At 37.6% G+C, this 18,259-nt stretch overlaps 2 protein-coding genes across 2 annotated transcripts in view; one reads left to right on the forward strand and one right to left on the reverse strand.

The window, feature by feature from the left end:
• Positions 1-245: 245 nt before the first annotated feature.
• The window catches only part of LOC121412598, a 54,314-nt gene continuing 36,300 nt past the window's right edge, over positions 246-18,259 (forward strand). Inside the window, exon 1 of the mRNA XM_041605382.1 lies at positions 246-477. Within this exon, the coding sequence (XP_041461316.1) occupies positions 405-477 (73 nt within the window). The 5' untranslated portion in view covers positions 246-404. The remainder of the gene's footprint in view (positions 478-18,259) is intronic.
• On the reverse strand, positions 487-4,040 carry LOC121412586 (toll-like receptor 3). Its single transcript, XM_041605373.1, has one exon. The coding sequence runs from the start codon at positions 3,852-3,854 to the stop codon at positions 1,221-1,223; it is 2,634 nt and encodes an 877-aa protein (XP_041461307.1). The 5' UTR covers positions 3,855-4,040; the 3' UTR covers positions 487-1,220.

Consider the following 18,259-nt stretch of genomic DNA (forward strand, 5'->3'; position numbering starts at 1 on the left):
ACGTGTTGTACAATTTCACAAGAGGAGGGAGGATGGTACCCTGATTGTGCACACTTAACATCTATGATTCATGACAGTTTCGTGAACATGCACAAATAAAAGTTTTTAAACAATACCACAACAATAACGTTAGTCATACATGAGCAAGAATGGTAAAAAGTGCACAGCCCCTTGCCCCCCCCCATTTCGCAGCACCTTTATCATGTTTATACCTGCATCCTGTTAACTTTGAAAACAAACGAACAAGAATCAGCGGAACTGACAAGCTACCATCATAAGCAGAAGCAAGATCCTTTAATCATTAGTTGATTGCGAGAGAGCACCCGGTGACGTTGTGTTACACCAACTGGACTAATTGGAATTACACATTGTCTCTATACTTTGGTGGATCGTCTTGCTTAGCCATGTACAGTGCCGTGAATAAAGAAAGAACAGTGACCATTGTGGATAGCCCACCAGAACAACACACAGAATCAGGTAAACAAAAATAACAGAACAGAGTGAGAATGTCCACTCTTTGAGGTGTGAATTTTTAAAGTGAATTTTAAAGCGGAATTTTATCTCTCACTAGACATTTTCTTGAGACCATATCAGTGCGCATTGAGTGAATATTTCACTCCAAGTGCAATCATAAAGCACCAAACACGAATCATATCGACAATTTCGAATTTATATTAAGATCAATCTCAATTGCTATGGAAAACAATTATTCATATCGTTAGGGAGCTATACATGCGACACAGATCTCCTATGAGTTTTTGTTCGTTTTGGAAAAAATAATAATTTTAAACTATCAAAACGGATAACTTTTTGAGAATGATAACCATTACTGACCACATATGCTCTAGTCATAAGACCTGACGTATATAGAAATGAATAATTGCTGCTATGAACTGTAATTGTATGATACCAAAGAAAATAATTTGAACAACTCTCTCTCTCTGTTCCTTTTGTTGTGCAATTTGTACCGTACGCCACAATCGTTAGGACAATAATACTTTTGAATTTACTATAGTTTATATTACTTTATATTCAAATCTGATGTTAACTGACTAACGATTAAGCAATTTTAGAAATAAAAATCCACGATAAATTATGTGATTACAATGAAATTGGCTCAGCTACTGCCAGGGGTAATAACTCTGATCAATAGTGATGCCAAGTATCGAGCAAACTTTAGTATGCACGTACTATCTGCGCTATAATAATTACCAACTGTGCTACTCGTTGGGGATATTATCATTTGTCCTAAGATTAATGGTCAGCCTTTTGGACAGTTCATTCCAGAAATATTCATGTCCTCTTACATCATCTGTCCAGTTGATATACGGTCTGCCATCACTTAGATACAACCTCACCAAGAAAGGCATTTCATCATCTTGGATGTCTTCAAGGAATATCACCAGTACGAATTCAGTCAGAGTATCACTCACGTGATCCATGGCCGTACGAAACTTAAGAATGAACCAGTGGTCTCTCACAGCTGCTCTACTGAGTACGATGATGGTCTTGTAACTATGGGTCACCGCATGATCCACAGCATCTAAGTAATGCATACCAAGGACAAGGCCTTCGTCACCAAAGACGTTCCTCTGGAACTGTGGAAGGTGTTCTTCGAGAGCAGGTCGTAGATGATCACGAATCCACCCTTCGTCATCATCATAGAACATGATGTTCATGTCAAACTCGTAATCGTTATGGTCACGGGCATCTTGCATCTCTTTGTATCCGAAGATAGCTAGTTTCAGGAGAAAGATCTTGTATTTTAAATGCCATCGGTTATGAAAAACAACCACAACCAAAACAAGCACACCAACAACAGCAAGTGGAATCACGGAAACAAGGCCAGTCCTGATACTGCATAGTTCATCTGGATGAAAATGGAACAGGGTTTTTAAACGAACGGGCTTAAGAGATGCTGGCGAACAAACTGTATTATTTATATGATTAAGTTCGATGGACCCCTTTAACCAGTCAATCAGCCACTTAAGATCGCAGTTACAAACGATTGGATTCATTGATATATCAATTGTTGAAATAGAGGAAAAGATCGGCTTAAAAGTGCTTTGATTAAGGCGCGTTAATTTGTTGTTGGCCAAAGAGAGATTTGTAAGCTTCTTGTTGTTGATGAACATAACGTCATCCAAGAAGTTTATCAGGTTCCCTTCTAAGTTAATATCTGTTATTTGACCCAATACAGAAAGGAGATCACCACGGAGATGCTTGATGTTATTCCCTTTCAAGTTCACTTTCTGAAGCGATTCCAAGCCCACGAATAGTAGAGGGTGTATGCCAGTCATAGAGCACTCCTCTAGATTGAGCTCTATTAATCCAAAGAGTTCTCGAAATATCCCAGGTGTTAAATCATACCTAAAATCATTTCTACTCAGGTCCAAATAAGTCAGATTTAATAATCCATCGAAAAGAGACTCATCTACACCACCCCACAAGTTAGAATCGTAAATGCGAGAATCTCTCATGTTTAACTCAACAAGTGACTGTAAATGTTTAAAGGAGTCTCCTGGTGCCAGATGGGGATGGTCTAAAACACTATTAAGAAACAGGAATCTTAGAGTTGGGGTGTTAAATTCTAGAAAAGTTATACTACTTCCCCTCAAATCGAGATACTGAATGTTGTCAAGTCCCGATGTTGCCATAAATACAAAAAGGTATTTGTTCCATGCCATGTCCAGTGAGATTAAACTTTCTAAGCCACTAAATGCAGGTGCGAATATTGCTCTTAATTTATTATCTTGTAAGCTCAGGTGTGTTAAGTTCACTGTCCAGTTTTGGTTGAAAGGATTTAATTTCGTTACTTCGTTTCCGTCGATTGTCAACACTTTTAGTGCCCTCATACCGTCGAAAAACACCGGTTGGATTTCATCTATGAAGGGAATGTTATAACTGAAATCAAATTGTTCAATTTTTGTCAAATTAGAAAAGACTGAAAGATCGTGGCTGATTATGCTATTCCCGTTGAATTTCAGTACAGAGAGGGAAGAGTTGCGCAGTGGTTCGAATAAACCCTCTGGAAACTCACCTACAAAGCCATTCGAAATTGATAGCTCTTGGATGTTTGATTTTGAGATTCCTAGTATGATGTTAAGTAATGTTTCATTACGCAAATTGTATTGACCTAGCTTTAATGAACGAACTTGGAGTGATGCGATGTCGTCGGAGTCTACAAATTGTATTGGGTTGTTTGTTAGATCTAGGTGATCGGTGCGGCACGGGAATATGAAATATTCCATTGTAAGCCGTTGTATAAGATTACGACTCAAATTTACTTCTTTGACCGTGCCACAGGAACTTAAATTGATGAAGGAAAGTTTGTTACTTGACAGATTCACAAGACGTAGACGTGGGCTCCACTTCAGTGTGTCATTTGGGATAGATCTCAGGTTTAACCGCGACAAGTTTAGACTGAAAAGCTTTGGAGACTTCATAAAGACTCCTTTCACTGGAAGCACAACCAGACGCGTGTTATAGGAGAGATCCAGATATCTTAGATCCCTGATAGGGTGAAAGGCAGCGGGTTCTATCGATCGTAGATCGTTAAAATAGATGTACAAGTCTTTGATTAGAGGGTATTCTTCGAACGATGCATTTAAGAGCATGGTGATATTGTTGTAAGCCAGGTTAAGCACATAGATATCTTCTGGAAGATTTCGGGGAACCCTTTTAAGGCCTTTACCAATGCAAGCGACAGTCTTCGTCTGCAAGTTCTCATTGCATCCCTGAAGTGATCCTTTCATAGGAAAGGAAGATATCTTGACAGGATCTCTGTCATATCCAAATGAACATTGGACGGTGATTAATACAACCATCAAGGAGTATATCAAGCACCTTTCCATGATTTCAAAATTGCTTTGATAATATTGACTCTGAATATATAATTAGCTTACAAAATGAAGAAGCACGGAGTTCATCCTTTGATCAATCAGCCAGTGTCACAATGAGCCAAATCACTAAAAACTCTCGGATTCTCAACTGAAAAAAAAACAGAATGACATTATTGTTATTACACTTATTAAACTTACTCTTAAATGACAATAAGTACTTTGTTATGATGAAACTAAAGGTCGGTTGCATCCTGTGTAAGGATAATTACCCAGTTTTCATATTCACCCTCAAGAATCTGGAAACAAAAAGGGGAATATGATCTCTGTATCAAAGTCAATTATCAAAAATCTAATATGGCTCCTGATAACAATTAGGGTATAATCAGATTGATTTTAGTAGCTCTAGTCGATAATTGCTAATATTTCTTACTCCTTGAGAGTCATATCCCATAATAGTCAATTATAATATCCGGACTGGTATGAAAGTTTTTTATGTGATACGTTTTATTCGTCTTCTGTTTAGTTTCGGTAAGTGACATGAATTCTGAAATGCAACAGATATCCTCTGTACACTCTGGTCATATCAATGTTAAAAGGGACAATCTCTGTGCATTTTATGTTATGTTCATGTTATTAAGATAATTCATCATATACATATCATGAACCATAATATAATTGTTTGAACTAAAATCTAATTGAATGTAACATAGTTAACATAATTGCTATGATGTCAACATAAGCGCAAATGTATCAGGATCCTTCTCAATTTTTAAACAAAACAATATTATCTTCCTGCATGTAAAGGATAATATTGTGATAAATTTTACTCAAAATTGTAACGTCCACGGTACTAACAGATAAATAGTAAAGGATTGTATGACAGCGGCATTCAAATCATATCGAAAATGATAGATTGTGCCATCAATTTAACCAACAATGGAACCAAAAATTATTTGCTATTATCTCCAGACTTTCTTAATTATATTGTTCATTGGTCTTGTATGAAAGCAGATTTACGCAATCGATCAACATATTCTGAATGCAGTGCAAAATAATTCGATATACTGAATTAAGACTATCGTGAATGTTGCTCGGTGTTTAAACTCGCTTTGTAAACACTCCGGTCACTCCTAACAGCCCAGAGTATCACCGGGAAACACTTCTTCTTCCAGATTCACCATATCAGGTGTCCATCGAAGCTTACTAGCATCTAACCTATACCTGTTGTATTCACACTTATACGTTCGTGACAAGTTGGCGTCTCGTATTGGAAGATCCGAGATTCGAGCATCTTCTCTCTCAGCATCATCATACTCAGATGACCTTCTTATGTTGCTCCATGACTGTGTAACCATCTGAATCAGATCACCTTGACGGCTTAGTGGTATAACATTAATGCGAATCTCCGAGAGATTCTGGGTTCGATACCCCCTCCGTCGTCTTTTCCATCAGGAGCTACTGATTTTCGCTTTCTCTATGCCCGCAGACGTCGTTCAGGATATGTACGGTCTAGTGTTAGCCTATTGATCTCGATGTAAGGTTCAAGGTTCAATATCCGAGAACCCTCTCCATTCCAAATGTGTATTCTGGGTCCCGTAACACAATGGTTAGCGATTAATCGTATGCTTGATTTTCACGGTTGATTGTACATTGTAGTCAATGCAATTAATCGTAGAAAAATGTTCACGATCATTGCTAAGCTTTGTGTTATGAGCCCTAGGTTGTTTTTCGCACCGACTGATTATGTTCACATGCTGGTTTTCTCGGTAAAAGGTGATTGGAGTTGTAACTGGAAGTTTTGTGGCTCGACTTCTTTGGCTTCTCATTCTGTTTAAAAGAATCGGTGATACAGCAGTCCCATTATGACAAAATTATGTTCTTCTTTATATAGCTTTTCGATTTCATGCAGTTTTTGTGAATAAACTTCGCCAACATGGTTAAATTGCAAATGAAGGGTTGGTGGTGGAATTGTACCTTTTCTTCCACCATGGCAAATCCGTGTTAACCAATAGAATATCTGGCGAAGAATTTATTAGAATATTTGCGCTGGGAATCGAGCAAAGAAGACCTTCTTTGACCTTGTTTGTTTTTTTCTCTCTCATTATGTAAAGATAGTTCACAGTTAGAAAGCGGGCATTGTCAAATAGACAGAAGTCCGCGTCGCATGTTAGAACAAAATAGTGGATATCGTACAAGATGGTTTTAAAAGATGTAATCACGATGAAGTTTTAAACTGTGACTATCTTATTCAACATTGTTTCTTTTGAAATTTTAAGATTTGCGATTTCACCAGTATACAATGCTTGCATGAAGCATAGGAGATTTTCTGCGTTCATATCGATTTATAAATCGTACATAAATCTTGCTGCATAACGCGTCCGCAGATGGAAGGGGCACTTCAAAAGGGATGGATGCCTCTCACATCACGGGCGTGCACAGAAAAGGAGGAAAGGTTTGACTATAGTTTCGCGCCTTAAGAGAGAAAGCTCGGACAGAGTTCTCTCATGCATATACACATTGACAAATTCTATTTCTATTGGATGTCGCTGTTACGAGGTAGGGGCAACGGGCTGTAACGAGTAAATGCATGAGGCACCCATCTTTTGAAAAGGGGGTGATATCAAGCCGAAGCTAAAAAGTGTGTTCTTGAGCCATGTATATGCGCTGTATAGAACAAACAGGTAGCATCAGTGGCATTTTTTCCTTGACAGCTAGTATAAAGTAATCAGTGTCGCGTTTCATGCAACGTTCGTTAATTTTTAGTTTCTTCATTGACTAAATTTCACATTTCTACCCGAAAACTTACCTGCGTACAACCCCATTTATCTCTACAAGTCAATTTATTCAAATCAAGGTTTGGTATGTAGTTTAATAAGTCGTTTTAAAACATAAAAAGGAAATATACAAGGAAGTCGCATCCTAGTAGGGTTTCCTTGTCGTTTAAAAAAGAAAACATGGTAAAACATGATGAAATCCAATCCAAAGCGATATTCATACCAGAATAGCCGATTGCTTAAATGAAAATTCATAAATTCTGTAACATATCCCGAAAATAAATGATATAATATCTTTTCGATTGCATAATAACAATAATGATAAGGATAATAATACTAATAAAGTCATTATTTAGATAATACTTCTTTCATAGCAAATTATGTATTCCATCCATTTATAGAGCTCATTTCTTTCTGAGTTTTGGGAATCTGCATACACCTATTGCTTGCTTGCTGACATGAAGACAGCAATAAATCACATTGCCCTTTAAACCGTCCTGGATATTTGGTTGTACTTTTTGGCCGGTTCATGGATATTTTCCACATCGTTGCTCAAAATGTTACATCCCATGGGAAATACAAATATCATGTATCATCCATGCACGCCAGTCTTGTACATTGAAAATATACAACATGCATTACGTATAATGATATATAAAAGAGGACCTTTTAATTGTTGCAAATGAGATAATCATGAATGATCACAATTGGTAACGGATCATTTTGAGTTTACCCAGTCAATATGAACAGAGTTCCCTAAATTCAATATTCACGAAACACCAAATGAATGCAGGTAAGACCTCGTCATGCATATAGACCGTGTGTTCTGAGATAGAAAACCATGTTTTCAGGTATTGCCTGGGGTATAATGGTTGGGGCTATAGATGTTAGGTGGGAATAAAACAAATGCATGTGTTAGGTCTGTTATTCGGACTGGTAAAGTATGTGTCGAGGCCATATGGTGGATGATTTGGTCATCGTTCTGTTCTTCGCGAGGATAGTTAACTTGTTTTGTTACAAGAGTGGTGGTGGTTTGTTGGAGAAGTGATATCCCAAAATGCCTGATGCAATTTCTGTTCTGAACTTTTCGTCAACCATGCATTTCTCCGTAAAACCAGTGCATAGTGTATTTCGATGAGCCAATTAACACTCTGATAATCCTTTACAATGTAGCACCCGCAAGCTTATTATGCCGATCTCTCCTTGTGATTTGAAACTTCACCCCTCTTTAGTCATGTTAGTGGAACTTTTTGATGTTCAACAAGTGCAAACAAATTCCTTGAATAAGCCAATGCTGTAATGATATTATGTTAGCAACCGCGTGCTTATTTGCCTATTCGTTATCTTACTCTGATGTGAAACTACTGCTAACCGACAGACCTCTCTTGTCTAAATGATGTGGGTATGTAGGGTATGTACCCCATTGTTTATTCAGGTTTTGTGGCTTTTTTAGGTCCTTTTGTCTTGGCCGCAATGCTCCTGCCTCAATCAGCACCCTCGCTCCTTTCTCCTTTGACCCTCCACCTCTTTCTCTCAGCCCTCTCCCTCTCTTTTTATTTCTCACTTTCCCACTCTTTTTTTTATTAGAGTAAGTCGTTATTTACAATCTTACATAGAAAATACACCTCTCTTTTCTTTCTCTCTCTCTCAGTTCCATCATTCCCAAGCACATTCTCTTCACTCTCCTTGCTAGTATATGCATGTATAATGTACCTCCTTTTTCTTCTTATCCATTTATTAACTGGCGTTGTCAACCCAACACAGGCAAGAATTATTCCCTGCGGCGTGCCAACCGACGAGTGACAACTTATTTCCAATGGAAGATCTAATAATAAGATGATATTAAATACTACTACCTTCAAGGTCACTGGCATGGAAGGTCATAGATGTAACGGTCCACAGGGTCACGTGATTACCACATACAAGGTACTCTGTTTCAGGGAGCATCGTACTTTCAGAACGCCATGAATAGTCTTGTCATGGTGTATGTATAATGAAGGGCTATACCATAAAATCATAAATATTTTTTTACCCGGAAATAGCAAAGTGATACAAAATTTTGAATGTTAAAATTTCTCTGTCTCGTAAATCCACTCTGTCTGATACACATACCCACCCAACCCACACCCTCCCTTACACAATTATACACCAAACCCAACCCATCAACCACTTTAATAATAATAATAATAATAATTGTAAATTTATATTGCGCAATTTCTATTTGGATATACTCAACTGCGCATTACAATACATAACAGATAAGCAGAAAAACAATTATTAACAGGATACGCAAAAATTTAGTTCACTAAATTAATTGAAGAAAAATAAGTAAAGTTTAATTATTTCTACAAAATACATAATCAAAAACATGAAAAAGTGACTTCTTATTAAAAACTATCTTGAAAGAGGTGGGATTTCAGTTTGGTTTTAAATAAGTTGACAGAGGATGCATTTCTTATTGAGGAAGGGAGACTATTCCAGAGTTTGGGTGCAGCACTGATAAAGGCACGGTCACCTAGTGTGATCTTTGTTTTACATGTTGGGAGACTGAGGAGCATTGTGTCATGGGAACTACGAAGCCTGTAAGACTGGGTGGGTGATTTTAATTTAAGGAGTTCACTGAGATAGGTGGGGGCCATGTCATGTAGTATCTTATATGTTAGGAGCATTATTTTGAATTTGATTCGCTGACGTACTGGAAGCCAATGTAGATGGATGAGTAGGGGCCTTACATGGGAAAATTTGGGCGAATTACAAATGAGTCTGGCACATGCATTTTGAACACGCTGTAATTTGTTTATCTGAGAATCTGGTAAGCCAAAAAGTAGTCCATTACAATAATCCAACTTGCTTGTTACAAATGCATGGACCAGTGTATCAATACATGTGCTGCTTAAATATTTTCGGATATGACGTAAGTTGTAGAGATGATAAAAGGCAGTTTTGCATGTTTTGGATATGTGGGTTTCCATGTTTAGCTGCGAGTCAAACCAGACACCAAGGTTTTTTGCAACCATGGTCTGCTTTACTACAGTATTTCCAACTGTTATGCAATCTATATTTAGTTTAGACACTTGTCTAGGTGTTCCAATAATAAGAAACTCAGTTTTGCTATCATTGAGTTTCAACTTACTGCTCAACATCCATCTACGAAGTTCCTGTAGACAGTGTTCAAGAGACAAAACACAGGACTGTTCTTGTTCCCTGACTGGGCTGAAGGAAATGTATAATTGAGTGTCATCTGCATAACAGTGACAAGATATTTTTTCAGAGTATGCTTTGATAACCGAAAAAAGCCTACTAGAATAAAGGGAAAAAAGGAGAGGTCCGAGCCTGGACCCTTGGGGAATGCCCCATCTAACATCAAATTTCTTTGAGGTAATGTCACCAATTGATATTTGTTGCTGCCTATCGGAAAGGTAAGACTGCAACCAAGACAAAGCAGAGTCTGTTATCCCAAAATCAGTTTCCAATATTTCAGCAAGTATACTATGGTCAATAGTGTCGAATGCAGCACTAAGGTCTAATAGTACTAAAAAGGTAACTTTCTGTTGGTTCATAGCCATTAGTAAATCATTCTTGACTTTTAGTAGGGCTGTTTCTGTACTGTGACACTTCCTGTAAGCTGACTGTGTTAAGGGGAAGAGGTTGTTACGATCGAGATGTTCCTGAATTTGAGCGGTGACTGCCCCTTCAACCAACTTTGACACATATTGAAGGTTACTTATTGGCCTGAAGTTATTGAAGTTTACTTCTGAATTAGGTTTCTTTGGCACAGGCCTAACTAACGCTAGCTTCCAACCCGAATAACACTTGGCATCATGTAATGAGAGATTTATGATTTTCGTAAGCACAGGTAGTAAGGTATCTAGACACTCAACAACCAATCTTGTTGGCATTGGATCGAGGGAACATGATTTTTTGCTGAGGTTCATAACAATTTTCCTAACATCACTTAGTGATAGTAACTTAAAGCTCGAGAGTACGTGCTGGTTAGAAGCAGAAAAGCATCTCTGCAGCCCATCAACACCAATCTGCTCTTCATGTAACAATGATTCAATATCACAGTGAATTTTTACTACTTTTTGTTCAAAAAAGTCTCCTAGTCCATTAACAAAATCATAGTTGTCAACACTAGGAGGTATGACAAGATCACTCTTTGTCATGTTCAGTAAGGACTTTGTTATGCCAAAGAGTTTCTTTTGGTTTGAGCTATTATCAGTGATACAATCAGTGTAATACTTAGAACGGGCCTTATTCATTACGTATAATGTCCTATTTCTAGCTGTCTTAAAAGCATTAAGGTCAGAGACAGATTTGGATTTTCTCCATTTCCTTTCAGCCTTTCTTTTCTTCTTCTTTTCCATCCTTATATCATCAGTAAACCATGGAACTCTAGGACGACTATTAACACTCTTTAAGCACATAGGGGCATGTTTATCTAGGATAGACCGTAAGGTAGAATCATATGATGAGGCTAGGTCATCAAGAGAATCGGGTGGATTTAAACAAAGTTCAGATGAGGCAAGGTCATTATTAAGTGCATCTAATCTAACATTGGATAGCTTCCTATATGACACCTTATTCACTGGCAAAGGAGTTCTACAAACATTAAGGGTACAGAAAATGGACATATGATCAGACACCAAGGAGTCCGACCAAGGTGGCTCTAAAACAATGTCATCAGACTGTCGAGTAATGATCAAATCTAAGGTATGACCTGATACATGAGTAGCTACTTTAACATGTTGAACACATCCAAGAGATTCTAACAAATCTCGAAACAATCTTGAGTCATAATTATCAATAACATCAACATGAATGTTATAGTCCCCAGTCAAAATTATAGGAATGTTAGACATCAGGTGTGGTTGAATAAACTCGCTGAATTCAGATAAGAACGTAGAAATTGGGATGCGGTGATTCTCAGAGTATGGTGGTCTGTAGAGATTAACAATTCTGAGTTGGCATGAACCAAAGGTGATGTTATTTACAGCAAATTCAAATGACTTTGTTTCACCAGCCTTTACCTCATGAACATCGATGGTATCTTTGTAAAGGAGACCTGTTCCTCCCCCTCGACGACAAGCCCGTGGATGATGCAGGAAAGAAAGACTCCCCATGATACGCACTCATTCTAGACTCTCTTTATCTTTCTGTATCGTCTTTAAAAAAAAAACGTTGACGTAGTTGGCCAGTTTTGGTATTTTTTAAATCTATAATCGTTTATTGGGGGGAACATTGGGATGTGGGTCTACCTATTCATCTCCTACCCTTCATACCCCGGATCACTCCCCCCATCGTCCCCTCTTGTTTTCCAGAACCCAATGTTAACACTTGAGATGGGTCCCAGTAGCATGAAAAGTAGAATTGTCAAGAGACTATAAGAAGGGAGGGAGTACGTGTCTTATCACACACTGTGTCTTGTTTTCAGGCCGAGTATACACGCCATAACATCGTATTAAACACGATTTATGGCAAGAGTGCGTTCAACTGTCGGCTTGATGGGCTTTGGCAGGCTGGCAAGTGCCTGATACCTTTCGAAATCTAGGGCATGGATGGACCACCATTGTAAGCGATGCAGAAGCACTGATTTACCTCTAGCCTCTTAGTTTCATAAGCGTCTGTAATTTGGTTACAGAAATAGAATAGAATACATTTTACATGTACATGAATAAGAAAGTAAGACTTTCAAAATTTTAAAATGAATGAAACAAACCTTGTCAAACATATCAAAATAACTTTCTTATCTCACTCGTTTTTTTCTACCAATCGTTTCAGACAATCTTCTTTTTATGAATTTGTAGCCTTTCTATTACGATGTTAATTCATACTTTTTACGTATAAAGTTGCCCAATTTGCGGGTTTGTTGCTTTTTGAATTGAGTTGCTGCAGTTTATTTTCTATACTCATTCCCTCTTTTCTGTCTTTACTCACGTTTAATACGCAGACAGTTTAACGGCACTTATGATGCTTTAGTATGGTTGTCATGGTGATAATGCATTTTTTTTTTTTACTTCGGTCGTATATTCTTACGACCTAAAGTGGCAATAGTTTTTTTCTCCAACGAATAGTCACGGATGCGATATTGTCTGTATGTTAATCTTACAGCTCAATATACCGAAAGTTCATTTCTACGACAGTTTCGATATATTCCGAAAACATATATTCCTTATTCTGAATGTTAGTCTGAAAATGAATTAAGATTCGTATCGTCCATTAGTTTTCATACTGACAAACATTTTCTCGTTTTTGGAATAACAAGCCTTGTTTATAATGAACCTTCGGAATAGAAAATGTTCAGAAAAGCAAACCCTATTTCGTCTCCGGACCAACGAACATCTTGTTTTATGAAAAAATGAAAATGAAAATCCATAATTTATTCGAAAATAGACATGAAATGAAATTTGTTTTGCCCAATTGATCGTGAGCCCGGCAGCCGCTGTGCAGCGCCAGATCGACGAGGCTCTATCCCTTTAATCGTTGAACGCCAAACAGGGTAGCAACTCCCATCTTTTAACGTCGCGACCGGGGTTTGAACCCCCGACCTCCCGGTTGTGAGACGGACGGTCTACCAACTGAGCCAACACACCGGTCGCACTCAACGTGTTCCGGAATAACGAATCTTTTTGTTCAGTTCAGTTTGACATGTTTGATATCATGGCCTAGCGCTCATATATGGTTTAAATATAATAGTTTCTTGTTAATTATATATTATATAAATTATATAAAATCACACTCACAGGAACGCCCATGAATCGTTTTCTATATCTAGAGGCAACTTGGATCATTATGTTTGCACATTTTGTAGCCATGAGATTGTGGTCGTCTCAACACAAATTCGAATATACGTCAACTCACTGCACTTACACTGGTCTTGGTGCAGTGCACTTATTGATATAAAACGAGAGAGAGAAGCTATTAAAAGGCCTCTTCGTAAAAAGCATGAAATCGGCAATGGATCAAATTTTTACCCATTCCCGGGGCCCCCTCTTGAATTATTTATCCCTTCTCGACGTGCTTCGATTGGCTTTAGTGTGGGGGAAATTGTTGAATATTTCATGTCGATGTTTCCCATCGTCGAGAGAATGTCATTACCAATGTGTAGGAACATTAGTGGCAAGGGGAAGGAGAAGAGATGTATTGAAAGATGAATTGATATATGGCTTAGAAGGGTTTGAGTGCCGTGGCGCCGTGATAGCAAAACTGTATTATGGTCATCAGGAATCACACGGATTTTGCAAATAAAATTCTTCATATATTCTGACATAATATATTCTTATATGTCATGTATGTGTAGAATTTATCATGTTTAATATGCTGTGTCGCCGCATTTTTACACTTTTTCCACCCGCCTTCTGTCTGTCCTTCTCTCTCCCTCTCTCTCTGATCTTACCCTCGCATGAATTCATGTTGATAATCTAGCATCTTCTGACCCCCTTTCTCAACCTCACCAGCCAATGGCATTAGAGGCCATGTTTACCTTTTACTTCTCTCCTTGGGATTTCGCAGAAACTTGTATATTTTAAGAATCATCCAGCATGCCTCCTTGGCATTTCAAATTAAAAAATGTAGATGTAAAGGATTTATAGACCACTTTTAAAGAATACTTCAGGATAGGTTAAGCCTTTTATGACGGGAGGCCTTATAAGCCTTAAAAAGTGTTATAAAAAGCAACATCTTAATACTATGAACATCATTGCGTCATTTTCCTGAAATAAGAGACTAAATACATTTTCGTATATTACAGTTCGAAAGTCCAGACAGGCAAAAAGTAGAGAAAATGGAATCTCCGACGTTAATGAATATATTCGGAAATTTCAATCTTCTCTGAACACTCTCCAATGATTTAAAGTGGTAGAATGAACCAAATTTAAGGTAATCCCTTCACCTCCGATACAAAACAAGACCGATCATATCGGAGGAAAACTGAAATACGCCAAGGACGAAAATCTCGTCGGCTTTTACAGCCATTGCTGTATATACCGAGTCCTTTGTGAAATGATTTACGACTTATTATTCTTCATTAGGGTAAATATTGGAGACCATGGACGCAATATTCAATCAATCACAGGAATCTTACGTGAGATATAGATGAGAATTTATCTTCTTCTTTCGCTGACTCACAGTAGATAAAATCAGCACCTCTATGACGCAAAACGATATAAAAGTGGGTAACCGCGAAAAACTTTATCACGTTGCTAATTATTTTTTTGCAACATTTTCCTGCTAATTAATGAAGAGTGTTATGATATTCCAACAAAAGTAAAAAGGTTAATGTACAGGTATATATTCTCCACGATTATGACGTCATATCACATCTCTTATTTCTAATGTTGGTCATACTCCTCAACCGCGGATCGAATGAAAACCACGCCTTAGCTATATCCAGGCACGGCTATCGTCATACGTGGCTAGATTGATGATACATTCGTCTATTTGAATCGCAATAGATCTGTCCACCAAGGGTAGCTATCACTAATGATTTATATTTTCTCTTTACAGTCAACCGATAGCACGACGTTTTATCTGTTTAATATCAGTGATCTGTATTTATCCAATCTGCTCATATCTTTTCATTTTTCTTTGACTGCACATAATCATTCTTTCTATTTTAGTATGAATATGAATAGAAGCAGAAACATTAATTTCTATAAGGACAGTACAATTACAACAAAATTAATGACTAAAACAAAAACACAAATTTCTTACTGTCCCTACAAATTATTATTATTATTTTGTTAACAGTCTGACTTGAAATCTCCTCATTCTATACCCCTCTTCATCGACACCATCATCATCATTAACAAATACATGTACTTTCCTTAGTAGAAAATGGAATATGCTCGGATTCGACCACTAAAACCCCCGCACCATGTGCCCGGACGAGGTTTAAACCGCTTTTCTCAAAACCCTAATCCTGACCCGTTTCTCCTCCCACCTCCATCAATCGCTATAGGTGTGTGAGACGACAGACGAGGAAGACGTTACCATGGCAACGCGGAAGGGGAATTGGTCGGAATATTTGAGACTGTGTTCTCATCTTCAGATTTAGTATCGATCGAGATGCTATCGATCTAAAGAGATAGCTGAAAGCCAGAGGCCAACATGGGCATGCATGTCACGGTCTGGAATCTACTCTTCGCGGGATATTTTGTTACCACTCTCCGCCCGCCCGCTGCCCCGAAAATTTAATTAATCATATTTCAGATTGCATTTCATACTTCTGTTCATGTCAAATATGACAGTGGTCATCTTTTATCTGAGTGCATGGCATACACTTTAAATGAACATTCTTATGAAAGTTACCTGACTTTTAGTTTAATCATCCTTAAAACTTCTAGCTCAAATAACACAACGGTTTCTGATCAGTTGCGATTTATGACATCAACTTTGATTTGTTACTGAATGAAATGCGCCTTCAAGACTGATCTTGATGCCTTAACCTTTTTTCTATGATTAATCGAAAACATTTGTAACATAGCCCTGGTAATATTTTCTTCTTCTTCAATACTCATATGTTGCTGATAGAGTAAGATTATTATTAATATTATTATTTTATTGTTATGGTAATTTTCGCTATGGCATTATGGCGATTTTCATAAACTGCTCCCTAGTCATTATTTTGCGAGTAAACTTAGTCTATCTGATAAATCTCTGCAAAAAATTCATTAGAATATTGGATGCTGATAAATTCTAACCATGAATTTTAGTAAGAGAGCGAGTGTTTTTTTAACCACACTCAAGACCGTCTTATTCATACCATCCTGTATGTGTTTGGGTATCTTTATCAGTTCTGTATGCAAGGCCATTATTATCATAATGATACAGTATACATGCTAGTCAATGAGATAGATATGGAATGTCGGTATACATCCAAGAAACCCATCTACTTCCACCTCATCAATGCACAAGGTAATGACTGAATGTAAATAGAGCATGGAGTGTGCAGAGTCGGTTAATTACCGATGGGATCATGATCTTGTATATGTGTATATTGCCCCCTTGTTACACCGCGCCTTGGTGATATGAAACGATTGAAAAGGGTTCGATACTCGTCGTTAGCATACTATTGTATGCACTCAGATTCAGTCTCATTGGTGTGATTGAGGTACAATCATAAATTTGATCGATATAGGTTATGCATGATTGTGTGTCCGGACAATTTGTGTTTCCAGACAAATAAATCAATTATTTTAAGCAGCCATTGTGGAAAAAATAAAAATCTTATCTAAGTTTCATCAATTTTGAGGACAAGGTGTTTGGCAATATTATAGAGAACAAAACAGAAGTTGGTTACAACTATTCAATTCATATTTTTTGTCTAATCCAAAGACCCCCCAAAAAAGAAGGCTTCAAATTTTTGAAGTGTCCAGACACCCCACCCCCATCCTACTGTATGTCACTGCCCCCGTTGTATTCTCCAAAACGATATACCTCACACTTGTTTCTTTAAGAAGACTTTTGTAATATCGCGCGTAAGTATTAAGACGTGCTCATTTTGTCTTCTTACATTGTGATATTTCTCGGAAATAACCGCACCATGTGGGCGCCCTTTCAATTATTAATTGTCTGTTCAGAGCCAGGTTTTACCATAACCACTTTCCAGCTCAAAAAACATTAAAGTACACATACATGTTTATATACATATTTACCTCAATTCATAAAAATAGGGCATGGCCTATATTTAAGTAGCAAGTCAAACCATCACCAATACCATTGTTATTTTATGCATGATTGAAACTATGCTTGAATAGTAAGCTGGAAGAATTTTAGTTATTCTCTTATCTTTTGGAACGATAATGGGTCCAGCCCAAATGCTTTTCCCAGGAATATGATCGGTGAATGATTATAGCGGTTTATAGGCCCTGCATCGATACCGCCAGGTATATTTATACTGTATATCATGATAGCCCTGCCCAATAACTTAAGCAGTATCAGTAGCTGTTGATGTAGTTAATCTCTATGTATCAGTGCCTGCAAAGATTCTCCTTGGTGACCGAAATGAGAGCACGCTCAGCCGCCATTTTGAAATCTAGCCACTGTTCAGCAGATATGTTTTTTTTTCAGACGCGACGTCAACGTCTAAATATTTGATATTTGCAAGTCTACGATTTTTTCTTCTGCATATTGCATGACATTGTACAGAATACCCACGGTTTATCAAAAATGAATAATTCATCTTGGAAAAAAATAAAAAGTGGCAGAGCTACGGAAAATGGAATTCGCACGGCCGTGTGTCTTAACTCCCAAGACAGCTGCAATTACTTGAGTACACTTAACTCGGTATGCCACATAAGATTCACACTCCGATTTCTCACTTAGCATGATCTAGGGCAAATATTTGACTTTTCTTTGACACCATCTTTTAGGTGACTTGAGTGAGAGCAAGAGCAAGACTGGGTCCCTTTCTCGATTTCTCCTCTGATGAACCGTTTTTATCGTACTAGAAACGTAGCAGAGTGAAAATGAGAAGGAGCCACACTTATTTCTGCCGTTTTTTTTTCTCAAGAGAATGGGCTACATAACTCAATTGAAAATATAAAAGTGTTTCTTTAAACCGTGAAATATGGATTCTTAAGGTTATGTCTGGAAAATGTAAAATACCAGGGCGTTCTTGTTTTCTTTTGTTGCGTTGGCCTA

This window comes from Lytechinus variegatus, chromosome 1 (assembly GCF_018143015.1).
Source record: "Lytechinus variegatus isolate NC3 chromosome 1, Lvar_3.0, whole genome shotgun sequence".
Taxonomy (NCBI): Eukaryota; Metazoa; Echinodermata; class Echinoidea; order Temnopleuroida; family Toxopneustidae; genus Lytechinus; species Lytechinus variegatus.